The 26,894-nt window shown below is 34.2% G+C and overlaps 3 protein-coding genes across 5 annotated transcripts; 1 reads left to right on the plus strand and 2 right to left on the minus strand.

Annotated features, from left to right (window-relative positions):
- Positions 1 to 3,665: 3,665 nt before the first annotated feature.
- Positions 3,666 to 10,341, minus strand: LOC130821343 (uncharacterized). 2 transcript variants are annotated; one of them, XM_057687054.1, is made up of 7 exons: positions 9,805 to 10,341; positions 8,111 to 8,165; positions 7,431 to 7,505; positions 7,256 to 7,347; positions 6,462 to 6,543; positions 4,951 to 5,034; positions 3,666 to 4,055 (listed from the first exon to the last, which is right to left on the minus strand). In XM_057687054.1, the coding sequence occupies exons 1-7, from the start codon at positions 10,149 to 10,151 to the stop codon at positions 3,945 to 3,947; spliced, it is 846 nt and encodes a 281-aa protein (XP_057543037.1). In that variant the 5' UTR covers positions 10,152 to 10,341; the 3' UTR covers positions 3,666 to 3,944. The 2 variants fall into 2 exon arrangements, with proteins under 2 accessions (XP_057543037.1, XP_057543044.1); XM_057687061.1 differs by having other exon boundaries at positions 8,111 to 8,160; positions 9,947 to 10,331.
- A 597-nt stretch (positions 10,342 to 10,938) lies between these two features.
- Positions 10,939 to 17,335, minus strand: LOC130821837 (probable folate-biopterin transporter 7). 2 transcript variants are annotated; one of them, XR_009045404.1, is made up of 3 exons: positions 16,585 to 17,335; positions 12,564 to 13,747; positions 10,939 to 12,081 (listed from the first exon to the last, which is right to left on the minus strand). XR_009045404.1 is itself a non-coding variant. In XM_057687617.1 (2 exons), exons 1-2 carry the CDS (start codon positions 16,835 to 16,837, stop codon positions 12,690 to 12,692), a joined length of 1,311 nt encoding a protein of 436 aa, XP_057543600.1. In that variant the 5' UTR covers positions 16,838 to 17,335; the 3' UTR covers positions 12,494 to 12,689. The 2 variants fall into 2 exon arrangements, 1 of the variants encoding a protein (XP_057543600.1); XM_057687617.1 differs by lacking the exon at positions 10,939 to 12,081 and having other exon boundaries at positions 12,494 to 13,747.
- Positions 17,336 to 20,134: 2,799 nt separating this feature from the next.
- On the plus strand, positions 20,135 to 26,518 carry LOC130818359 (nifU-like protein 2, chloroplastic). The gene is made up of 5 exons (XM_057684511.1): positions 20,135 to 20,318; positions 21,999 to 22,170; positions 22,257 to 22,359; positions 24,506 to 24,816; positions 26,141 to 26,518. The coding sequence occupies exons 2-5, from the start codon at positions 22,081 to 22,083 to the stop codon at positions 26,330 to 26,332; spliced, it is 696 nt and encodes a 231-aa protein (XP_057540494.1). The 5' UTR covers positions 20,135 to 20,318; positions 21,999 to 22,080; the 3' UTR covers positions 26,333 to 26,518.
- Positions 26,519 to 26,894: the final 376 nt, after the last annotated feature.

Genomic DNA, 26,894 nt, shown 5'->3' on the forward strand with positions numbered 1-26,894 from the left:
CAGTCCTCATGAAACCCGCCTGTTGTATTGTGCAGGATGCTCAGACAGGAAAAATTATTGGGCTTGGTATTGAGAGAGATAGATTATATTACTTGGACGAGGAGACTCAAAAAGGCAAAGCGACACTTGTTCGCGGGCTAGAGGAAAGGCAACTATAGCATCGACGTCTGGGACATCCTTCTGTAGGGTACCTAGAAAAACTTTTTCCTAATTTTGTAGGGTTAAAACCTGAGTTTAAGTGTGAAACATGTATTCTTGCAAAGAGTCACAAACACTCGTATTCTAATAGCTTGAATAAAGTTGATGTGCCCTTTATGCTTGTTCATTCTGATGTGTGGGGCCCTACTCCAATTGTAGGACTACATGGTTTTTCGTACTTTGTTACATTTATTGATGATTGTACCCGCATGAGTTGGATTTATTTCCTTAGACAGAAATCTGAAGTCTTTTGTGTGTTTGTTGAGTTCTATAATATGATTTGTACCCAATTTCAAACCCAACCCCGCATGCTCCGAACTGACAATGGTAGAGAATATATCAATTCTAACATGGACCTGTTCTTTAAACAAAAAGGCCTCATACATCAAACATCTTGTCCTAACACAGCCCAACAAAACGGAGTGGCAGAACGGAAAAATCGCACACTACTTGAGATGACCCGTGCTATTATGCTTGACTCTCGTGTTCCCACACATCTTTGGCCGGAAGCCGTCGCTACTGCCAATTACCTTACCAATAGACTTCCCACAAAGAGTCTCCAATACCACACACCCCTAGCCACCCTCCAAACCCATTTCCCTATACCCTCTACGCATATTCTACCTCCTCGCATATTTGGGTGCACGGTTTTCGTTCATTGTCCAACAAGGGTACGAAACAAATTTGAACCAAGAGCAATGAAATGTGTTCTTATTGGATATGGTCGCAATCAAAAAGGTTATCGGTGCTATGATCCCTCGACTAGAAAAGTCTATACCACAATGGATTGCGAGTTCATCGAGAATGAGTACTACTATCCCCATCTTCGGATCTTAGTTGGTTAGTTAGTCCGTGGTTGCCCAACCTTGACCCAAAAGATCAAGTTGACAATGCTACAGAGTCACCTCACCAAGATGTTCTATCCACTCCTCTACCACTACCAATCTTGTCTGACCATCAGGTAAGTCATACAGCTCTTGATAAAGTTGTTTCAGCAAGGACTAACAGTGATAATGTGATAGTTGATACTTTGACCGAGGAAATTGACACAGGCAACACTAACAGTGATAATGTGTTTGTTGATACTCTAACTGAGGAAGTTGCCACAGATACAGTTGAAACAAGGGGTCATGATACATCATATATGTTACCTCCTCGCTCCACTCGAGGGGTTCCTCCAAGAAGATATGATCCTGAGTATGAAGTACAATGTTTGAGATATCCTATTGAGAAGTCGTCCGAATCAGGAAATTTGTCACAGAGTGCTTTAGCATTTAAGGTAACTTTAGATACAACCAAGAGCCCAACCACAGTCGAAGAAGCCCTAATGTCTGCACATTGGAGAAAGGCGATGGAGGAAGAGATTAACGCTCTTAATAAGAATGGTACATGGGAAAAATGCATCTTACCGAATAAAAAGAAAGTCGTCGCATGTAGATGGGTATTCACGATCAAGTACAAGTCAGATGGCACGATTGAAAGGTACAAGGCTCGACTGGTGGCGAAAGGGTACACTCAGACATATGGAGTTGATTACTCAGAAACCTTTTCTCCAGTTGCTAAGCTTGATACAATTCGAGTTCTGTTCAACATTACAGCAAACTTAGACTGGCCTCTTCATCAATTTGATGTGAAAAATGCATTTCTGCATGGAGAGCTACAGGAGGAAGTGTACATGGAAGCCCCATCAGAGTTTACATTAGGGTTCTCAAAGAATGAGGGGTGCAGATTGAGAAAGGCTTGGGTTGACACAATCCCGTAGAGCATAGTTTGGAAGATTTACCTCTGCAATGAAGAAATTTGGTTACAGGCAAAGCAATTCAGATCACACCTTGTGTCTTAAACGAAGAGGAGGCAGAACAACATGCCTGATAATTTATGTCGATGACATGATTATTACCGGGGATGATAGAGACGAAATTGCAAATCTGAAGGGAAAACTATTTCAAGAATTTGAGATGAAAGACCTGGGTAGACTGAAGTACTTTCTAGGGATTGAAGTTCTTAGATCAAACAAAGGAATTTTCATATCCCAAAGGAAGTATGTTTTAGACCTGTTAACTGAAACAGGGATGTTGGACTGCAAGCCCATCGAGACACCAATGATGATGAACCATGGACTACAGATGATTGAAGGAGGGAAATTAGTTGATCGGATGCAGTATCAACGCATGGTAGGAAAACTAATCTACTTAGCTCACACAAGGCCTGATATTGCATATGCAGTAGGAGTAGTCAGCCGATTCATGCATAGACCACAGGTTCAACATATGGACGCAGTTCATCGAATTCTCCGGTACCTCAAGGGATGCCCTGGAAAGGGAATTTTATATCAGAAGAACTGTCATCTTAATCTTGTGGCATATACAGATGCAGACTGGGCAGGTGATAGAGATGATAGAAAGTCAACTTCAGGCTACTTTACTCTAGTGGGAGGAAATCTAGTCACCTGGAGGAGCAAGAAACAAAAGGTGGTGGTCATGTCTAGTGCAGAGGCTGAGTTCAGGGGTGTAGTAAAGGGAATCACAGAAGTCCTGTGGCTGAGAAAGTTACTAACTGAACTGGGGTTCCCTCCTAAAAGGAGTTGCGAGCTATACTGTGATAATCAAGCGGCTATCAACATTTCAGAAAATCCAGTTCAACATGATCGCACCAAACATATAGAAGTTGACAGGCATTTCATAAAGGAGAAATTAGAAGCCCAAGTAATCAAGCTTCCGCATGTTAAGTCCAAGGATCAGCTAGCAGACATTCTTACAAAGGCAGTTGGAACTCAGTTCTTTGAAGAGGTTCTATGCAAGTTGGGTGTTTGTGACCCTACGACCCAACTTGAGGGGGAGTGTTAGATTGTGTATAGCAGTTACATGTATTACAGTTATTAGTATAGGCAAGTACTATAGCAGTTACCAGAAGTAAGTATTATAGTAGTTACCAGAAGTAAATATTATAGCAGTTACCAGAAGCAGTTGCTTATTAGAAGCAGTTATTTCAAGCAGTTTCTTTGAACCCTTGTATAAATGAACGCCATTACAATTGAATGAATATAACACAGAAAAGAAAAAAACCCAAAACTTGGTATTAAACCAGAAATCAGAAATCATACTAAACAGATTTTACTCATTTTCACTCTATTTTTTATCACTAAATTTTTACACTATATATTTGTTTTTGGGTTTTAACCACTTCTCATTTTTATTGAAATGGAGATTAATCTAGTAAATTGAATTTCAATAGTTATATGTATCTCAAAACACTCATAAGCTTTAGACAAATGTTGCAACTATTAAAATGCAAATGATGTGTACATTGCAACTTGCAACTATTAAAAGCAGTATGATTTCACATGACTTGACTGTGAGACGGTCGCGTACACTTTTGTTACATTATATCTTCCGCATTCTAAGATGTAAAGTTTTCAAAAATAAATCGATATTTCCCATATTGTAAAGATGTAAACGAAAAAGTAATTTTCGTCGTTTTAAGAGATTCAAATGGTTAAATATTGAATCCGCCCGAAGATACCAATTCCTAGATCCACAATTTACAGAGTAACCAGTATCCTTTCACAGGCACAAATTTGACACCAAATACAGACTACCCTGTGACTATTAAGACACACCAAATACAGACTTATCTGAAACTATTAGGACACTTGACCAGAAACTAGGATATCTCAAGTGTACTCTAAAGAGTGATATTATGTACAACCACCCTTCATCTTCAGCCATTGTCATTACTCAAAGCCTTCAATTCGGGAGGTATTGACGCCATTCCTCGGGTGTTCCTTTCCTGATTTTCAACATCCTTACAGCTGCACTTGTCAGCGGTATTGCAAGTATGTCGTAATCTTTCGGGGCCTGCACAGAAATTTCACAGATCGACACACTGAAAATTGTATTTCACTTTCTTTCTATTTGAACATGTACTAGCATTAGCATTAGCATTAGCATTGCAAAACATTCATATAATGCCCCTTAAATCGATGGGGCCAAAGATTTTAGTTCTTTGGTTATGTAAAGTTACAGATGATATTTGCTAAATTGTAAGGATCAATCGGAAACCTCTTTGTTATCACTTAAGACACTAATAAGGATAGTATTGTATACATCTGAACCCTAACTAGGTGGGGGCCACTTAATAGCATAGGAGTAATGAAATGTTATTCATCATTACCTTCCATTTCACCAAATTCTTTTCCCATATTATCAGTCACTTGTGGCAAATTTTGCTGAGATTTGATTGTCTAAGCAATAATTTGGCAGTTGGTATAAAATAGTGGTGATGATCAGTGAAACATAATTCGCTAGTTAGTTCGCATTATGAATTCGCGATTCGCTCAAGATGATTCAAAAATAGCCTAAAATCAACCAATAATTCACTTTTTTCGATTCGCGATTCGCAAGCAAATCATGTGACACTGGTAATGATCATGAATTAGTGTGTACTTTGCAAGAAGAATCTCATGTCAATGCAAATTTAATTTCAAAGATAGCATGGATTTTCCTTTCATTACCAATGTCATGGTCATCTGTTAATGCAAATTTATGAGAACAAATTTTTGCAAAAGGAATTTATTTGACATGAACTTAGGCAACATAAATTTTTTTAGTAAAAAGTTCACTCAAATTCTTATAATTGCTCTCGTTCGCTACATTTAACAACCAAGACATAGAAGATAAATTGACGAAGTACAGATCAGACCTTGATCAGTAAGTAACTACAGCCTCTAGTAGACTAGAATATTAGACATACCTTTGGGGATTTTACGAGGCTCATATGCACTTCTTCCAAAGTTTTGTGGCCCTTTTTTGAGTTACATTTAGCACAAGCTGTCACCTGTTTTCAAACAGGTAAATGAGGACACAATCAACATTTGATTTCCAAGTGCGAGCAAAGTTTGCCAAAACATCAACCCTCAGAAATCAGAATCCATCGGAAATAACTTCAGCACTGTCCAAAAGCATAGCTAAATGACCAATACAACACAATATGCCCTTACCCCAATGCAAAGTTGTTAACACCTAAGGGGAGATTGGGGGTCGGATGTACCAACCTTACCCTTGTAATAACAAACAGGTTGTTGCGAATTGATCCTTGATTGCAAAGTGCAAACATCAGTTGTAACATCACATAAATAAGAAACACAAATGATTAAAGTATATGAATGTATCAAATGAAATGTAAAACGTAAATGTATAACGAAAGATTGAATGTAACCGAAGGACGATTACAAAAGATAGTATACAAGCATTCGAGAGGCTTGTTCTCTCCTAAAGAGTGTTAAGCTTCTCTAAAAACTGATATCCAAATCAATGACTAATTTCCTCCCCTTCCCCTCTATTTATAATACTTATCCCTACATTTTATTCCCCCCAACTAACTAATTACTAAGATATTATTTATTACTAAATTCCTATATCACCCCTTCCTCGCAATTCATGGCAGCTAAATAGAAATCTTCACAAGTACTTAAATGGTAAGATACCAAAAGGTAAATAAGGGTAATTAACCCTATAAGCCGATGGCTTGTCACATGCATGCTTATATCTAAATCTGTCACGATGAGAAAAGATGTATAGACTCAATTTTTCTGTGACTTTTTATGGAGTTTTATAGTGATCTCATTTATAATCCCTTACTTTAAAAGCAATAAAATTAGGAAAAATTACTGTGAATAATACAACGTTTTGTTGATTTCCCTATAATAATACCAATTTTTGATTAACCATGAATAATACCAACTCAGGAGCTGTTTCCCTAGAATAATATCAATTTTTATTTATTAACTAATTTACCTTTTCTTTGTCATATAACCTCCTACAATTTGGTTTTTAACATGTTAGGGATACTCAAGGGAAATACCTCTTAAGTTGGTATTATTCATGGTTAATCAAAAGTTGGTATAGTTTTAGATAATCCAAGAAAAGACTCTATACTAGGTTCAATCATTCCCATGGATGGATGGTGTGCAGTGATTACAGTTGCACAATTTTACAAAAAGATTCGACACATCCTAGTAAAAGATGCACATACATCACATACAAGCCTATAAAATATAATTGGCTTCTACACACCATATCAGAAGAAAAGTAGAAAAAGAACTGAAAAATAACTAAAGGCTCAGTATGCCCAAACTACAAACTGAAGGACGCAACATGCAAGCAAAACATACTAGGTTCATTATTATTTGGTAAAACTCAAGCAAATAACATAATATAAGTAGAAGAAACTTAGCAGCAAAGCATCAAGTTGGATGCACTTACCAAGTTTTCCCATTCCCACTCTCCACCTTGTGAAACTGGAATGACGTGGTCTATAGTCAAGTTATTTGTTGATTTACAGTACCTTGTACAAATTAAAATTCTTTCCGTCAGTTTATTCGCAATCAAAATCCATGATCAGTTTATTCATAATGTATAATACGGCAGCAAACACAGTCATAGTTACATGGAACGTGAAACGTAGTCACATTCCACGATCTGGGAATGTCCGTCCCCAATCACCACAAAACGCGACCAAATAGCTAAAGGTGACGTCCCGATGTAGAAGACCTTTTTTAAAAGGTAATTTTGGCCTTCATTTACAAATTAAAGTAAAAAAGAAGGGAGGAAAAAATGAGATGAAACCTAGAAATTTTTTAAAAATCCACTTAAAAACAAATTCTTAAAGCAAAAAAATCATTTTATTTTAATTCTGTATTCAAATGAGAATATTTTTTTATACATGTATCCAATATCTAATCGTTCCCGAATCAATCTAGGTTCCCGTTCTTGTTCCCAATCCTATTTCCCATTCCAAACTGAATGTCATTCCAGACTTCCAGGTAACAATGAACACAGTAGCTTACTAAATGACAACATTATCAAAGACCAAGATATTGTACTCAAACCAGATAGGAGAATTTATATAATCTGAATTGGAAATACTAGGAGCAATATTTTTTTTTGTTTTCTTTGGGCCTTTTGAGGGGAATGTGAGGACAGATGAGCATGCATCCACAATCCCACACCAATCTTCATACAGTAAATAGAAAAGATGAACTTGAAGCAGAACTTACTGACACATGTAATCATCTCGATAGAAGATGTTCTTGCGGCTTAGAGTGTTTCTGACTCGTTTTCTTTTCATAACCTGAAGTAAATGGCGAACCTGGAAAACAAAGGAAGAAACATGAACTAAGATTAAGATAATTTGCCAAATTGAATAGTAAAGCAGGCAGGGAAAATGCTTACTCTTAATACTGCCGGTATGTTAAAAGATCCATTAGGTGAGTTTACCGTCTGATCGTAATATTCCAAAACATCAGCCTGCAGAGGGAGGTAAAAACTTCAAAGGATAAAGTCAGGGGAATAGATAGAAATAGATGTATAAGTTCATTAACATGAAAATATTTTCATTCCTTGAGTATCGGAAGAAATACGGAAAGGAAAATTGCTAAATTGCAAATGTGCAACAAACAAAGAATGCAATGGAGAAACCCGAAAACCCCATTGCAGGAGACGAGGTAGCAGAAAAAGCTATTTAGAAACCAGGATTTGTATATAAACTCTATCGCCGTTCCGGTGTAGAAGACCTTTTTAAAAAGGTATTTTGGCCTTCGTTTACAGTTTAAAGAAAAAAGAAGGGAGGAAAAACGAGATGAAACGTAGAAAACTAAAATAAATTCACTTAAAAATACTTTCTTAAAGCAAAAAAATCATTTTAATATAATTTTGTTTTCAAATATATTTTTTATACATAATATATCTCGTACCCAATCGTTCTCAAGTCAATCTAGGTTGCGTTCCTTGTTCCCCGTTCCAAACCGAATGTCGTTCCAGGTAACATTGATTTTACAAACATGATTATTCATTAAAGGAATAAGATGTATCCAAAACAGGAAATCACAGAAGAAAAAAAGCCATAGTCTAACCTTGTCCATGAACTCCAAACATATAGCACGCTTCCAGCAGACTACATTGACTGGTCTGGCAAGAACAAACAGAGCTTCTTAAATGATCTTAGTGACTGATGTCCAGCAGTAATGTGTAATTTTAGGCAACCAGAAACTAAAACTGAGACATGGTATCTATGATTTTTCATATTTCCGCACATAGCAGCAGGTGAACGATTGGTCGTGTTTTACCAAACATTATGTTTCATGTATTCTATTAATTGAATGAAAGTTTTATAGATCAAATCGATATTGGATCGAACTTCTACAGATATAAACCAACAATTGTGCAGGGTAAACAACAAAGAATGTTCCTGGACTGTGTAGACACAAACGATTTTGCTGCATAACAATGTATAGGATCTTTACCACAATTGCATAATCATGGACATTCACAAGAGGCTTTGCTGCATAACAATGTACAGGATCGTTACCACTATCAATAATTATTAATTAGTACCATCTACCTCGAAATGTCCTCTTTTTCATCTTGGTCTAGTGGAGACAAACAGGCCAACATAGATCTCCAAACTTGAGAATGATATCTGGCCCTCAAGCACTATGCTAAGAACTCAGTCACTTCATTCTTTAGTCTTAACCCCATCATACTTCTAACATCTATTTCCTTCCACATCAAACAATTACTTTGTCTACATTTCTGGCTACAACTTTGGAACCATAGATCATATTTGATCGTTCTTGGGATATATATAGAGATTGGAGTACAACAAAGCAAAGAAAGAGTAAAAATCGAGCTGACAACACAGTGCTTGATCGAGCACTATGCTCTGCTCACTCAATCGAGCAACTCAGCTCAACCAAGCAAATTGCATTTGGTCGAGCTCGAGTTCTTGTAAACCTTCTGTCTTGGTTTGGATCATTGTGCTCGATCGATCACTATGCACGCACTATTGATTGACACTGTTACGTTGCTTGTTTTGGCGAATGTACATGATATTTGAAGCAACGTGTGGTAACTTTTGATACTCTTTGAATTGTGATTCATACTCTATAAAAGAGATATTGAATGATCATTTAAGATGATGAAAAATTCTACATATCATCAAATTCTCTCACAACACACTATTACAAGTTTCTTGCAAACTTGTTCTAGTTTTTTCCGATTTTCATATTAATTTTTAAATCTTGTTCATCCTATAACATCTTTTATACTAGAGGTGTTGTTGTGAATGACTGTATCTTGAAATTTAATTTTTATTCATTAACCCAAATAAATAATTTTATCAGCTCATCTCATCTCGTATGAGACCGTCTCACCATGAGACGAGCCATATAATTAACTCATTTCCATAATTGAGTTATGCGATCATTTTAACAACCCAAATGTACATTGGTCACGGTCTCACCATTATACCGTCTCATTTAAGAATTTGTATTAGTTTTATTTTGTGCTTGTGCTCTCCTAAAAAAGCATTCCATAATGCTACAAATCATTTTCTTTGAAAATATTTTGTTCAATCCTCCTAGCATGGATTAGTTTACATTTAGTTTTGTTTTTAATTTAATTACTTGTTTAGGCACAAAATAAACAACAAAATGAAATATAAGCAGTTAAGCTATGTGGACAAAATTGAACTTGTAACTTCATATATGATGCAAAACCAAGCAAACAGAAAGCAAACTCAGAAAAGTTAATGAACCAACAAACTGACCTATAAGCAATATCAAGGACTAAACCCCTGAAACAAGAGAAATCATCATCATCAAAATCATCATCAAAGTCATCAAAATCATCACTTCTTTCATGAAGAACACTCTCATTAACTTTACCATTCACAGAATTTCGAGAATTACCCTTCGCAGAGGCAATAAATATCCCTTTCCTTGAATACGCATTTCTTCTAACATTGTGATCATTGATACTAGACGGGAAAATCGAGCATAAATCAGCAAATCCCAGCAACCCATTAGTTCTATTACCCCCAATAAGCTTACACTGAACTGGGTTTTCGCCGTTCAAGATTAACTTCAAACGTCCTTGTAAGAACAACTGTGCCATTAATGAAACTCAGATTGGTGGAGAAAACGAAGAATTAGCTGGCTATGGTGGGGAATAACGTCATCGGAGAAGAAGAGTGAATTTAAGCAGAAGAAGAGAAGAGAGAAGTTGGGTGTTGGTCACGGAAGAAGCCGTTACCACACGTTCTGTTCTTCCCATGTCTTCTCCAAATATCTTCTACATTTTGCCCATGCTTTACCATTATTTTTTTAAAAAAATCTTTTCAAAAATAAATTCATAACTTATTCAATGAAAAATCACAAGAAATAATATAATATTTTGTTTATTTTCATTAATAATACCAATTTTTTATTAATCACATGTTAAAAATTAAATTATAGTAGATTAAATGACAAAAAAAATTGATAAATTTTCTAATAAACTAAGTTAGTATTATTGCAAGAAATAACTCCTAAGTTGGTGTTATTTATGGTTAATCGAAAGCTGTAGGAAAATTAACGAAATGTTCTAGTATCAACGGTAATTTTTCCTTTGTTATATTTAATAAATAATATAAATTTTAATATTAAAAGATAGTTTATTGATAAAATTCATAAATAATATTTTTATTTTTTAAATTAAATAAGGACAATAGTTTTTATTTGAGTGACGTAAATATTTTCTTGATTGGGCTATAAAAATTCAAAATATAAATATTGTCTTATTCGTTCATCCAAATAGTCATAACTAGTATGACGCATTATGATTTTCAAGGCACAATTATTATTTGGATGCACATTTTAAATTTTATTTTTTTATTTAAATTCCAAAATTCTGTATTTTCATTCTTATTTAAAAAATTCTTTCAAATAATGTTCAAAGCTAAAATGCATTTTTTTTTTCATGTATATTATTTGTGTTAATAGTCTTATGATAAAGAACCCTATGAGCTCAATTTTTTCTAAAAATTGTCATGTATCTCCCAATCCCATGCACTCACTTTACATATAACTACACCATTTTATTTTAAACAAATACCTCATTTAACTCGAAACTAAATTTAAAAGAAAAAAAAATTAAGAAAAAATAATTAGAACCAAAAGAGCATAAGCAAGGAAAAATATTACTATATAAGGATATATAATGTGAATATTAATGAAGAGAAAATCAAACAGGAATATTAGATATAAGTCGAACCAGCTCTCCATGAGCAACTTGGCTCCAAAACTTAAAAAGGTACAAACCTTGTCCCAATTGACATTACCAGAGGTTATTTTCTCATGATTGCCATGCTAAATAGATTTACTACAATAATCTCAATAGTCATTATAAGTGGTTACACTAGACACCAAGGAAATAGAATCACATTTTAGTGCAGCCATAGTCACCGGCACCTTGAGTCTTGTGAGATCGGTAAAGAGATATCCAGATATCCCTCCGCCTTACCTTCCCTGCTGCTAGTATCGCAGTCAAATCCAGCACTGGTCATCACAGCAGGCTTCCTTGATGCAATACCCCGTCATTGCTGAGACGACCATACAAAACTTCAACATCTGTGATGTGAATGTCAAGGGGGACGTTGCCAAGAGAGTGAAACACAGAGTTGGCAGGTGGATTATTATGTTCGAATTTCACCGGCAGCCAGAGCATGGAGCTTAGACGACATACAAGGCAGCAGTTGAGGCCTGATGAAGATTTTGGCTAAGGAGCTCAAATGACCCACATTCTTGCTAATTATGCTGCACCGGGTAAAATTGCAAGTCATTTTTTGCTGGTGCAGCCTAGCAGATCCCAGGAGCAATTACTGTTTCACCAATACACATCTGAGAGAGCCTAAGGATTAAGAATGTTGATTTTGATGATGGGTTTTTGGCCGGTGACAATGATGATTGGTTTAATGCTCGGATCTGTTGTCAATGTTGGGGATTCATATGAGGAGCTTTCTTAATCTGAAGCCATTTCCACAAGGATCCTTACGAATAAAACTATTCTGTATCAAAAGTGCACGTGGTTTATTCATACTTTTCGAATTTTCACTTTCTGCGTATTGCTATATGCCGATTTCACAGCTAGTAAAAATCAACTCAGTTATAAAATTCAAATTGACACAATCAGCACGGCTCATAAGCAAGGTTAAAGCAAGCTAGTAACGAAAAAAAAAAAAAAAAAAAAAAAAAAAAAAAAAAAAAAAAAAAAAAAAAAAAAAACCCAAAGAAATGCCTTTCTAATTATCATGACAGCACACCCAAACAATTGATTCACAATTTGGGCGGTTGATGGACAACAAACTAAAGCACACATACCAATATCTCAAGTTTAGCCCAGTGATTCAAGCTCTTTGCTCTACAGAGATGCCTTTCTAATTCATCATTCAAGAATAACCAAAGAAAAGAAGCTCTGAGTGGATAAACAGAACATTAATCTAAAATGTTATAAAGCCTTCACAATGAGAACAAAGAAATATGCAACTACCTTTGCTGAGTTGCCTGAGCAGCATCAAAAAGAATTAATCCTCGTAAAAGAGGGGTATCAGTGTGCAAGCTGCTCGTATAAAAATGCAAGTACTTAGCTGAGTTGCTTGAACAGCACCAAAACAAACTAATCCTTCTTTTTTGAAACAGCAGGCTTTATATGATCAGGAATCCATGAGGACCAAAAGAGGGGTATCACAGTACAAGCCACTTGTATCAAAAGGCCATGGGACAGCCCAGAGAAATTGGTTCCAGTAACGCCGACCGAAGATGCAAGCGCAACACCAAGGTAACCACCAATGATCATTGCAAGGGCGATGGCAGACATCACAAATGCCATTAAAGACCCTTCACATCCAGGTGGACAAAGTTGTGCAATCAAAACGCTAAAAGGTAGAATCTTGAAGAAAAAAAGAACTTCCAGCAGACCTGAAAAAACTATAACATATAAAGAATCTGGGATCCCCATTTGCTGGTAAAACTTGTTCACAAACAATACATCGGAAATGATGAAAACTGCCGTGGTAGCCTGAATTGCAGTAATTACTTTCCTAGGGGATGCTGATTTCAGACTTTTGTCATAAACAACACTCCAAAGAAGCATTCCTACTTGCCCAAACACCTTGGAAATACCCAACACAGAAGAATCAATACCCAAAGCCTGAGTTTGATAAAAGAACATTGTTCCAGTCAGTACAGGAACCATGGCATATGAAGCCACAAACCAACCAATCGAGTAGGCAATCTCAGGCTTGGATAATGCACTTGCAAGCTTAGCAAACTGTTCTTTTATTCTGCCAACAGTTTGGTTTTTGGGCAGGTTAAGAGATCTCTCGTCAACTAAGACAGTTAACAAGAACTGGATGGTGAGGAGTGCAGCAAATGCTAGGAACATAGCTCGTGCACCGAACAATTCAATGGCAACTCCTCCGATTAAGTTCCCCATAACTCCCCCAAGCGAAGAAGCCATCCAAACAAATGACTGAAGCTCCCCTGAGGAAGACGATTTCTCTTTCTTTAAAGAAGTATGTTGTTTGCTAATCTCTGCAACAATAGCATCATTAGCAACCTCAGCGACGGAAGCACCCAAATTGCTCAGTAGGAGATAGAAAGTCATGGTGGAGATTGAGATGCTTGACGAAGAGAGTGTTGCTATTGCTACCCATGAAAGAGCTTGCAAAATGGCTATATCCATAAAAGAACAGAAATTAGAAATCCATGATAGCATCATTACGAGCAAACATAGCAAAGTGGGAAAAAGCAGAAACTGACGCTAGATAATAAAGAGTCCAAGACCCAATTTTGTCAGGATACTTCGACATAATTTCATTTCAGTTCCATAACATCATATTGGCACATCACTAAATGACCTACATCTCATATTCTCATTCATTGCACAGCACGAATACAAATCATAGATTTGGCTATTTGCAACGCTCCTCTGATTCCCTACTATCTCTCATTCTCTCTCTTTTAATACATCTCCAAAAGTGGGGATATATAAACTAAAAAAATGCTAGATTGAACCTTTCAAATGAATACAACAACCAACAATAATAAGCTGATCATCAGATAAGATGTGTCTTATAATAATGAACATTGTTAATTTAATTTCATTCAAGAGCAACAAAATATATCCTATATGAATTCTGAATATTCAGAGCAATATAAGGCTATCAAATCATGGTTTTAGCCCATCAAAGTATAGCCTCTCTATAACTGATTCCCAGCCATTACTCATTGAGTTTTTGTAGTGACGTATTGCTCTTAAAAGATAATTAAACCAAGATATCATATAACCAAGAATGATCAAGTAGAAACCTGGGCAAAGTTCAAATATCAAATAATATGAAAGCATGTATGATAACCAAAGATGCAATCACTTAAGAGACATCGCCCTAGACTTGAACCATTTTTTCCATGTAAGGCCTTGAGTTTGATTCTAACCCTCCCCTTAGTTCAACCTACCTTGTAATTCAAAAAACTATATGACTCGTTTGATTATTAATACTAAATGGCTATAATAAAATGATTTATAGTGTAAATTTTCATGAAATGTACCATGTCATCTCCATGGTATTGAGAAGTTGATCATAAGAAAATTATTCCTAATCTTTCATTACCACCTAATACTAACTCTCCAAATGGTAATACATTAGAATGAATTTTTTAGATAAAATAAAATAATTGAAGTAGAACAAGCATGATCATCAAAACTTATTAAGAGATTTTTCCACAGAAATTACACTAAATTTTTATTACCATTCCCACCATTTAATATCAACTACCAAACGGGCCGTTAGAGTAATAAAAAAAAGCGATTAAATGATAAGGAAAGCTATTATTATTACATGGGGTTAGAACCAGAGATCGAGTCTTATTATCAGAAACTTTTATATAATAATTTTGCTTTATAATTTCTGGCCCTTTAACTTTTCATTTTTCTGGCTTCGCTCGTGGCCCAAGAAGTCACAATCAAAAAGCATTTTTAGGTGACCTATCTAAGATTATGGAATGAAGCATGAGGAATTAAGTTTTTAGAATGTACATCTCCACCAATAAGAACTCAAAACAATAATCAGCTTACAAATCTGATGATTTTATGCTGTAGCTAGTTTTGCCAAGAAAACTGACATACAATTTATCATTTGTTAATCCTATAATGGCATTAAGAAGCATAAAAGAAGAAGTATTCTTATATTTGGTAAGTTCACCCATAAATCTTAGTAGTGGAATTATCTTCCAAACAAAAACAAGTACTCCCATAAACCTTTAAACTACCACATACTAATACCCTTCATTCAATTCAATATTCAACCAAAACATTAAGTAGGGCATTGGTTATTATTACAATGATCATAAGGGTGTACACATCCAATCCCTTCCACCAATCAACCACCTTGTAAAAAAACACTTCCACAATCCATTTGTTTATTGATATTAAAATCTAATCTATTGTGAATGGGCTATGACAATGGTGAAGAACAAGAAAAAAACAAATGCAAAGAAAACAACAAAAACAGAGCACAACAATCAATGGAGACAAACAGAAGATTTATGAGGTACCTCCTCCTCAAACAAAGATTACTTTCATTAATATACTTAACAATATATTAAGAACAACCCACACAAGCTTTAAGAACAGCCTCTCAAAGCAAAAAATGGTGGTCTCTCACAAACTCTCTAATACAAGGAAGAACTCTATTGGTTGTAAACCCTAGTTGCTTCTTGGTTGTAAACCCTAGTTGCTTCTAGTATATTAGACTCACTCACATGACCCAAATGATGCTCTAAGACTCCTTATATAGTCATAGAACATGTCAGAGAACTCTAGGATAAATGGCTAAAAGCCCACAAAATTTCCCGCATAAAATAGAGAACGCAAACTGGGCCTCGCTCGACTGAGCGCCAGCTGCTCGACCAGGCGAGCAGTGATCCAGAGGCTTCTGATCTTCTCTTCATGAGCTGCTCAACCGAGCCACTCTTGCTCGACCAGTCGAGCAATCTTCATAACCTCCTGATCTTCGGTCTTGCCTTCATTAAGACACTCCAAATCATCTTCATCTATCACTTCATTGAGTGACCCAAAACATATGCTTCCAAACCCCTTTGCACACACATTATCATTCTCAAAGGTGCAAGCCAACGAGTATGCTACGAGGTACTCACCTCGATCAAAGTGAGATTTGAAACTTGACACAACATAATCCAACCCTAATAATTGTTTATCCTACCCTAATCATTATCATTACATCATCTATGACCAATTACCAAGCAGGGCCTCATGGAATGCAAACAATGCATTGGAATTGCATATTATTCAATTAACTACCAAACAACAAACATTTAGTGGAACATCACATCATAGTAATTAGGTCCAAGTGTCCAACTAAAACCAAATATAGTACTCCACAGTCCACAAAAAAGGGAATATGCCCAGCATCTAAAAGTAACAGAGTATGAGTAAAGGACAAAAAAAACAAACAATTAAAAGAAAATGGAAAATAGAAGAAAAGATGAACCTCCAAAGGCAATATAAGGAAGGCGATGTTGACCATAAACATAGACAGCATCAGAAACGACACCGTAAAGGGGTTTGGCAACCATTGGAAAATTAGCAGAATTTTGAAGAATTTGAAGAGTAGAAGGGTCAACATTAAGGCCATCTTTAAGGAAGAAATTAACAGCCAGCCATGGAAAACATCTGAATCCTTGTACCCAATATCCCATTCCTAGTATTCCCTTCTTGATTAATCCCCTTTCGGTTTCTCCCATTTTGTGCTTTGATTGAGTTGGGTAAATTCAGTTCGAATTTCATCAAATTCGCAGCATAATTCAGAATTAAATGGAAGAGAAAACTGCCGAGAAGATTGAATGTGATCGGAGATGTGATCAGAGTTAATTGTTGAGGAAATGTGTAGAAACAACAGAAGAGAAGAGAAGGTTCCTGAAGAATGAAGAACAAAAGCGGAATGGTGTACGAGGCGTACGCTCCTACCTAATTTATGTTTGAACTACTCCGTATGTAAAATAGTTTTGTCCAAAGCATTTGGTGGAAAAAGTAAATAAAAAAAATCATCACAAGGTTTTCGAGGATGCATGAGGTGATTAATCGTATAGTTTTTTTTTTTCTTTTTAATGTATTAAAAAGGTTAATAAAAAAATATGTTAAATTTATTAATAAAATAAATATATTCACTATAAATAAGACGTAAAATAAAAATTTTATATAGGACCCCTAAATTTTTTCAAGACGGCTCTAAAAATCATGTGTGCTAGTTGTTATTAATCATTAAAACTTATTCATATATTAATCATTCAAACTTATTCATATATTGAGGCTAATGTTTAATAAAAATTATATTTTATCCGTTCTTTTTTGTTTGTCCATTTTACCTTGTACTTATATTTTTTAGCAAATTTTAAGTCTTAGTATCTCTAAGTACGCATCATTAAAAATTATAAGAATTATATATTAAAAAAATTTACATCAAGAAAAATCTAATAAGATTTCAAATGAATATATTTTATCTTCAATATATACTTCAAAAATCTAATTTAAATTTCTCTCTTAAAGTGGACAAATAAAAAAGAACGAATGGAGTAATAAAATGAGATATTGTTTAAATCGTCTAATTGCATACTAACTATAATACAACTATTGATATTATTTATTTTGTTCAAACTTATTTCATATATTTCGGCTGATGTGTAAGAAAAATTATAGTCAAGTAAGATATTGTTTGAATCGTCTAATTACATATTTTTATTATATTGATTTCGTATAATTTAATGTAGGCATAATTCATTGTATATGATTAAAAAAACGTGTTAAATTGGGTTAAAAGTCAAATATAACACTAATAATAAATTATAGGAAGTAGTAGTACTCCTTTGTCACAAGTACAATACTTGTGAAAGCTAAGAAGAGGGAGATTAGTTGGTTATGGGGAAGATGGAGAAATATGTAGATAAGATGAAAATATAAGCTATATATATAGATGATAATTAAAGAAAGATTGTGGATTATGGCCAAAAATACAAATGTTGCAGTTAATAAGACAAACTAAAATGAAAAAATATAGTAAAAATCATAGGATAAAAAGAGTGGTAGTAGTTTTTATCGGTCGGTAGTTATGGATAGTTGTAACTATACAATTGTTGTTTTAGATATTTCAATGTCTAATTAGTCCTGCAAATTACAACTATTTGGTAAAAATAGCGATTATAATAGCTAATGGTGCATAATTTGTTAAGAAAATTGTAAAAAAATCTTAAATCATTACTTTTGATTTTGGACGCTTCAAGCTAAGTTATTCTGAAAACAGCTATTATGACCACTAAACACTACTTAAACGGCTACTTTATCAAATAATTACATTCTTCTAAAGTGGGATTTTCACTTTATTAAACCCATTAATAAAAAAAACCTTATTGCGACAATCTTTTTGAGCTTTATGCTGTGCTTTTTACCCAAACACATCTAATATGAGCAAATAATGTTTATTTTCTTCTTCCATTATAAAATGGACTACATGAATCTTGAAGAATCGCAATTATTAGTCTCCAAGAGCCGCAATACATAGTCCTCCTTTTCTAAAAGAAAATAAGTATTATATACAACATATAGTCTCCTTTAATTTTTTTTAAATGATAATAATAATAATATTACTACTACTCATAATAATAATAATAATAATAATTATTATTATTATTATTATACATGAAATTACAATAATCTATCATAGTCATCAACGTAAATCGATCAAAGCAGCCCAATCATCATCAAATAATCTGTAGCAAGAACAAATATAAATTAAAATTCATAATAATAATAATATATAGTAGTAATATTACAATTAATATATAATAAATAAATTATATTTTCACAAAATTAAATTATATTACAATACATAATACAAACAATATAGATATAATGTACAAAATACAAACTAGTTATTGTCATGTGCAGTTATAGAAAAAAAATCGTATTATCTTATCTTTTATATTTTGGATTTGACTATTAGTACGGTGAAAGGACATTCTCCTACGAATGTATTTAAAACCTAATATAATATAAAAAATATAAATTAGATTTCCATAATAAGATTACATACTAAATATAAAATAGAAGAATTAGATGATATACCTTTTAAACATCATCATCGCGATTTTTCATGATAGCATAGCATATATCGTACATAATTTTATAACGTAATAGCCTCAATCAAGACAATTTTCTTGTCGTGCGCACTACATAGGCAAAATCACTTGGTATGCCTGTTTGAAGTATAAAAAGCTCTTAAACAGGCTACTTAACACGTAATTTCATATATATGTATATTTTTTTAAGCATAATCATTTCGAAACTATAACCATTACTATTTGGTATTGCATATCAAGTTTCATATCAAACAAATCAAGACTAACTTAGTTTTACAAGTTATTGACTCGAAAACTTCTTAAAACGACTACTTAACATGTAATATTTTTCCAAATATAACCATTTTCAAACTACAATACATATTGAGTATGCTGAGAGAAGGGGGAATTTTTGAAATGGATAAGCGATCTTATAAAAAAGAAAAAGCACAAAATAAGTCAACAATCAACTTATTTCAGAAAATAAGTGTCTAATTTCCAAACCTGAAGTTTGGTTCTGTTCGCAGGTGCTTAATTTTTTAAAAAAGTAAAGAAGTTGTTCGTAGTTAGTAACTGCTAACAGGCTTGTTGACTTTTTTGACCGTATTCGCAGTTACTAACTGCGAACACCATCAAGCATAATGGACATGTTAGTGACTGGGAACGATGTCAAAAAGGTCAACAGTAACTGCGAACAGCATTAAATCTCAGGTTTGAAAACTAGACGCTAATTTTTTGAAATAAATTAATTGTTGACTTATTTCGTGCTTTTTTTTATAAATTAGCTTATCCATTTCATAATTTCGAAAAATAGGTGAAAAAGTTAAACTCATGACCTGTTCACTATTGACTTTAAGACCCAATCCTCTAATTTTCTACAAAATATATACTATTTTGTAAATTTGCAATAAGGCGAGTCTTATTTCTTAGTATTTTTTTTTTATAAAACCTCAAAATTAAATGAAAACCAAAGAAATGTTATGTAAATGACTAAATTGTTAGTGATTTTCCTTGGTTCGTGAATCGTGAATAGAAATTAGATGCGAAGTTGCCTACGCCTCCCGTGCTCTCCATAACTGAAAAACTACAACCCGCCATTGCAGAGCCTGTAACTGTAAGTCTGTAACCCTATATTTACTTCCCTTCCTTCTCAATTTCATGATTTTCAATATTTTAGGGTTTTAATTTGATTGTGAATTGTTTGTTTTGATTTCTCTGACCTTGTAAATGTTTTATGTTGCCATATTTTGCATTCGTTTCATCCAATTCAATCTAATTGTTTTTTCAATGTGAAAACCACTTGGTATTAATGAACTCTCGCGATATGCTTTACTTTGTAGTCTCCAATTTCATTCTTTCTTATAATCACTATTCAAGTTTAGGGGTTTGAGCTTGTTCTTAACAAAATATTTATTGTTGTTTACAAATTCTGTGCTGTTTTTTCATCTTTGCATTCAATACTTATATTGAATTGAACTCACTTTAACTAATTATTATTGTTTTAAGGTAAATTGAATTGGGTGTAATGTCCTAAATATCTAAATCAATCTTTAATATGTTCATTTCCTCGCTTATAGAGTTAAGGTTAGTACTTTTAGGGGGTTTCCCGATTTTCTTTACAAAGGGTTTGAAGTTTCAAACTAATGTCAGAGTAAGGATAAAGGAGAACGTTTAATTATATCCAATGGGAGGAGTTTAATAAAACCAAATTTTAAAGAAGTAGGAGCAAACATAAGAAACTTTTTTAAGGTTTATTTAATCACATATCATAACTAATAGGATACATGTGATTCAATTTTTCGATTGGTGTGTTGTTTATCAATGCTTCTATGTTTACCTTTTTGCATTCACCACAACTGAATTGCATGTAATTGAATTTATTTCAGTTTTTTTAAAGTGCAAACCATTTGCAAACAGCGACCTCTTTCACGATTTACTCTATATTTCTATTGTGTTCTCATTTTTGCTTAAGGCCACGATTCAAATTAGGGGATTAAGCATGCTTCTAGTGTTATTTGCTTTTGCTTGATAATTAATTGTGTGTTTGTAATGATATTTGTGATTTTTTTTTTTTCCCTCTCCCTTTCCATTTCTCCTTTGGTATAAAATATAGATGAAGTCTGAAGCAGCTCTATTGGATAAGTTTTTCGATTCTTGCCGTGACTAATGTTTGAGGCATTTTTGATTCAATCTATGAATTGGTTATAGGAAAATTCTATTCCATACTTTTACCATTAGAACTAAAGTAACTACACGATTATATTGGTCATTTGCTGAATTTGATATTATATTGGACATTTGGACTGCGAGTATATTGGTTATTCTTAAATTTCAGTTTTTATTGAATTTTTTGATTGGTCATTGGTGACTTGTGAATCCAATTAGTAATATTGTGACCGTGTGAATTGAGTGTACATGTTGTAATGGGTGAATTTGAGATCGCGTAAGGCATTTAGAGTGTTGGTGACTTGTGAATTTACTGCGTGGCGTACTGTGGCAGAGTGATGTTTTTTAAAGTAGTTTATAATGTTGGTTCTTCTTCCCCCATATTGCTTTATTCTTCTTTTGTTGTCTCCATGTTTTCCTTTATTTTGATTAAACCAAACACTCCTATTTTTTTGTAGATTGTATAAATGAATTTAAATGATTAATTTGATTAGTTAGGACTATCTATTTGGTTGATCCATCTGATCCATCTTCAAGAGATGATAAATTGAACCATATTCAAGAGTTCATGTATTTGAATGGTTGGACTGATCTCACATCTGAGTATGCTCTGTAATTTATCTCTCAGGTTCTTAAACACGCAAGATATAAAAATCCAAGAAGTCGATAATACCTCATCTGTTACTGAGGTGTTGCCAAACAAGTACCAGATGATGTTGAGCCAATCATGTTGTTACAGGGTTCAGCAAACCCTTGAAACCTCTTGTTCTCGCCCTACTTGCCTTTACCTTCATTCCAAGGTTCCTCTCCATCTCTCTTTGATTCGTATGTGATCTCACTGGTCAACTTCATTTGTATTCTGACAGAGCTTATTGTATTATTACAGAATTCATACATATTTGGCTCCCGGCATTGGAGTTTTATTCATGTGCATCATCGCCCTTTTCATTCTGGTTACTTACGATCACTATCTTCACATAGAGCAGGAGGTGAGTCTTTCTAGATTTGTTGCTATTTTTGTGGTTTTATGAAAGTATTGGTGGTTGTTTGTCGGTAATGTATGTGAAAACGATAAGAAATTTATAGATGATTGTGGCTAAAGCAATGTAGTTTAGTGTGGCAACATGCTACCTTCTAGGAACAAATACCACAAAATATATGAAATAAATAATCTAAAAATTCTGGAGGAATTTTGTGATTTTGCCAAGACTTAATGCAGGAGTATTAAATGCTTCTCATGTTGTATTAGCAAGTTTATTTTCCTATTGCTAAGATAATTGAAGGTTCCTCTCAGCATGAATCTCAGATATTGCAGCATTTTGGCTTGTGTTTTGGAAACTTTGCACTCTTTAGCATTCTCTGGATCATTTTATTTAGAAATATTCCACTTGGTAGTAAGATAATGCCGATCGAGTTATCATTACCCTTTAACTTAGTTTAAACGCTCGTGACTTCAACTCTTGTCTTCATCATTCTAACTTAACATTTACTCACACTACGGTTTCATCTATCAAAACAATATTGCCGACAAACAACATGCATCAAGGCACATCTCCTTGGATCGATTGAGTAATCTCATTTTGGATCACTGCTAAAAGGGACATAGGGTCGAACCACGATGAAGGTCAATTGTGATTGAAAAAACCTATGTTGCCTCTCCACATATCTTGACATTTGTCTTCACTTCTTGATGCATATTTTACACTATTAATATTTTTCTTGGGATATCATTTTTTGTCATTACCTAACAGTGTTCTTTTTTTATTTGTCTTGTGCCTTCGTAAAATCTAATAGCTCTATAATAGTCCATTGGATGAATTGCTCCCAATGTAGATCTCCTGAGATTAAATCTAATGGGTTCTATTATATGTTTCTAGTTAGTACATCACCTTATACATAGTCATATCACTTTTCATAATTTCATAGTATGACCCATGAGTTTTATCCCTCGATAGTTAGAGTAATCTTGGACATCTCATTTGTTTTTGTAGTGGGTATCAAAGTACTCTATTTTGTAGGCATCTTGTACAGTTAGCCAAATTACTCCAATCAATCCTAGGCATCTCCATACCGCAATAGGTATACCATCTGGTTCCACACTTTTTTAGTTTCATTTTCTTTAAAACGCTCTAATATCAGATTTCTTGATTCTTTTTTATAAATTCTCTATTTTCTTCCTCAGAAGGGATGATTATTTACTTATGACTTTACCAACATTTCCTTATTCATTATTAAATAACACATCAAAATACTTTCTCTATCAATCATTGATTTACTAGTAGTGATACTACTATTGCTCCTTACAAAATTGAAACATAGAAGCGCAAAACGTAGAACGTCCTATCGATTTCCGTTGTGAACCGATACTAGAACGCAACCAGAAATGCCGGCGGTGGCGTTCCGGTTTGCCTAGGATAGAAACAGATTGAAGGTGGAAGAAAAAGAACTAAACTTACATGGCTAGGGCGTTAGGAATATCTAAAGGTTGAAGAAAATGTAATAAAGAAGACGTGTAAATAAGATTTCCTTCCTTGAAGACTTGCAAACTTCGTTGGAGAAAGAATAATGGAATGCATAAGTATGAGATAAGTTAAAAAAAAGTTGTATGACTGTAATGCTTTTTAGGTTAAAATTAACTTAACCCTAAATCCAATTGGCAAAACTATCCTTATTTTACTCTTTCAACTTACTCCTATATTTTCTTTATTTTTAGGAATTATTTTTCTTTGTTGTCTTTTCTACTCAACTGAAGTATTTTATCATGCCCTCAGGCCACAGTTATCTCTATTTTTACTTTTCCAACTTAATTTAATTTTCATATCAATTTGTTTGAATGAAAATTTTTTTATCTTTTTAATTTACTTAATAATGATTACTTTACATTTTTACTAGTGTATTACTTCTATAATTAGTATTCATTTATACAAATCAATTTTGTTTCCTACATTTTCGAAACTCTAAACTAACGTTTCTCGTTTTCTTTTCCATTTCTCGTATAGTCGTATTGAATCGAATTTTGTTACCTGTGTAATCCAGTCTCATAATTGGACAATCTTATCTTAATTTATCTAGTTATGTGTTCTTTCATGATGAAGTTCTTGTCCGATGACTGACTTATGATACTCTTTGTTTCAGTGGTTAAAGCAGTTACCACTCCTAACTCTGCTCTGGAACTTCCCCTAACTGAAGAAAATGTTGAAAGTGTACTAGATGAAGTGCGACCTTATCTAATGGCTGATGGCGGTAACGTTGCCATACATGAAATTGATGGTAATGTTGTTCGATTGAAGTTACAAGGAGCATGTGGTTCCTGTCCAAGTTCGGTAACAACCATGAAACTGGGTATTGAGCGCCGCCTTATGGAAAAGATTCCCGAGATAGTTGCCGTGGAAGCAGTGCCTGATGAAGAAACTGGCCTTGAGCTAAATGAAGAACATATAGAGAAGGTATGTTTGTTGTTGCAAGCTGGTTTTTCTTTCTTTATATTTCTATCATCTAATTGAATTGATGCAACTACGATCATGGTCCAAGTTCCTTGCACTAAAACTGAAGGGTAAAGGGGATTCTATTTTATGGTGTTTGCATCACAAATTGACAATTGAATGAGGGTTTTGTGTAGAGATGAAAGACTATGAATAACTTTGGCAATAAGCATTTTGGATTGATTAGTGTGATGACAATTTGCGGTAACAAACAAGAAAAAGGAAAATGTACTTTTGAATTCGATGGAGTTGGAACGATCCTATTGTGCTTTTTTCTTTGACCTTCAGCGTTAACAAGAACTCTTGTAGGATACAATATGGACTTAAATGGTTAATTTCTGTCTGACATTTGAATTTTGACCTGGATCAATTAACTAGAAGTAGATGATAGCAGTTAAAGCTTCTATGTATATAATATAGGACTCAAGTGAATTTTTCAAAGATCTTTTTGAACTTTATATCAACCATATTGTTGCAACTTGTATCTTGGGCATGTCTGATTTTTAAGGTTGCAGACTCCTATCGTTTCATTGGAATATCTTTTTTTACTCCATTCAGAGTCTCTCAAATGACTATGATGTAACTATATTACTTTGTGCTTTTTTGTTTCTAAGCTGGAGCTGGCACATTGGCAATACTCTGGCTCTCTTCAACTAGTATATTATTTCGTATTCACAATTTGTCCACCATGTTTGATATTCTTTTGTAGATGTTCATTGGTCATATGGTGCTTTTATCCCCTGTAGTGATGTAAGGAACTTGTTCTTGTACTCGGACTTTTCTATTTAAGACGATGCATGGGTTGTCGAGTGAAAGAAAAGAGGGGAGGGGGAATGGGATTGTTCACTGTTGTGGGCAATTTGACGCCTTCATTACTCGAGGAGTCGAGAGATGATGAGCTGGAATTCACTTTGATTCAACCGTAATGAAGCTCTGTTTTCCTAAGCCTTTGACGAGAAAACTTTGTCAACCATGAATAAGTTCACTCTTAGATAAGATTTTATCGTGCTAATGCTGAAGGCTTGTTATTGTGTACTTGTCATGGACTCATGGTAAACATCAGTATCACTACAATTTCGAGATTACGAGGGATTGATGTTAGTTGTCATGGGAAAGTATGCATAGAAGTGTTAGAAAATCATCTGTTTATCACTTAATTTCTTATCTTTTTTGATATGGGTATAGTCTACCTAATCATAGCTTCTATGAGTGGAATATATCGGATGTGATGCTGAATGATGACGATGATCTATTTATCACTTAAGACGCACATTGATAAATATTACAGGTACTCGAAGAAATAAGGCCCTACCTTGTAGGAGCCGCTGGCGGAACTTTAGAGCTCGTTGGTATCGAAGATCCAATTGTAAAGGTAAAAATCACAGGTCCAGCTGCTGGAGTAATGACTGTTCGGGTAGCTGTAACACAGAAGTTACGCGAAAAGATCCCTGCGATTGCAGCTGTTCAACTTTTGTCTTAATGTCTTATTTGTTTATTACCAGAGACTCCAGAATAGTTTTGTACCCAAGTCTTGAAGGACATACTTAATTGTACAGGGTATTTCCAAGTGGTTGATCTTTTTACTTGATCTACTGTGTAACATATTTCATTCTTGCAAGTTATACAAATTACAGTACCCAATATAAAAATTCTTATGTTGCTGTAATGCTGTGGTTTTAAGTTTACTAAGCCGAACTGTTTTGATCCGATTTGATAGTTAACCGAGCCAAATCAAAGCCGAACTTGATGCAACTTTGTATCGACTCTATATACACCTAAACAAGATATAACTTTGGTTTAATTAGATTCAATCCTCGAGTTGGTAAAGAACTTGTCTAAACGACAAATTGTTTAACATCGACTTGCATTTGACCTAAGTGGAGTCTTGAGGTACGGCAAAACCTAACTCTAGTCTTGTATGATGTTGGCTCGTGACCACTCTAAGTCTTGTATGATGTTGGCTCGTGACCTAAGCATGCTCGACTATTATAGACTTGAGATTATAGAGGAAATGTGGATAATATATAGGATTACATATGATA

The sequence above is a fragment of the Amaranthus tricolor genome, chromosome 1, assembly GCF_026212465.1.
Source record: "Amaranthus tricolor cultivar Red isolate AtriRed21 chromosome 1, ASM2621246v1, whole genome shotgun sequence".
In the NCBI taxonomy this organism is placed as follows: Eukaryota; Viridiplantae; Streptophyta; class Magnoliopsida; order Caryophyllales; family Amaranthaceae; genus Amaranthus; species Amaranthus tricolor.

Coding starts and splice junctions, on each gene's coding strand:
- LOC130821343 (XM_057687054.1), bottom strand. CDS start 10,151: ATGGCACAGTTGTTCTTACAAGGACGTTTGAAGTTAATCTTGAACGGC. Junction 5,035..6,461: donor AGTGGGAATGGGAAAACTTG/GTAAGTGCATCC, acceptor GTTTGAAAACAG/GTGACAGCTTGTGCTAAATG. Junction 4,056..4,950: donor GCCTCGTAAAATCCCCAAAG/GTATGTCTAATA, acceptor ATTTCTGTGCAG/GCCCCGAAAGATTACGACAT.
- LOC130821837 (XM_057687617.1), bottom strand. CDS start 16,837: ATGGGAGAAACCGAAAGGGGATTAATCAAGAAGGGAATACTAGGAATG. Junction 13,748..16,584: donor TCCTTATATTGCCTTTGGAG/GTTCATCTTTTC, acceptor TTATGGATATAG/CCATTTTGCAAGCTCTTTCA.
- LOC130818359 (XM_057684511.1), top strand. CDS start 22,081: ATGATGTTGAGCCAATCATGTTGTTACAGGGTTCAGCAAACCCTTGAA. Junction 22,360..24,505: donor ATCTTCACATAGAGCAGGAG/GTGAGTCTTTCT, acceptor TCTTTGTTTCAG/TGGTTAAAGCAGTTACCACT. Junction 24,817..26,140: donor ATGAAGAACATATAGAGAAG/GTATGTTTGTTG, acceptor TAAATATTACAG/GTACTCGAAGAAATAAGGCC.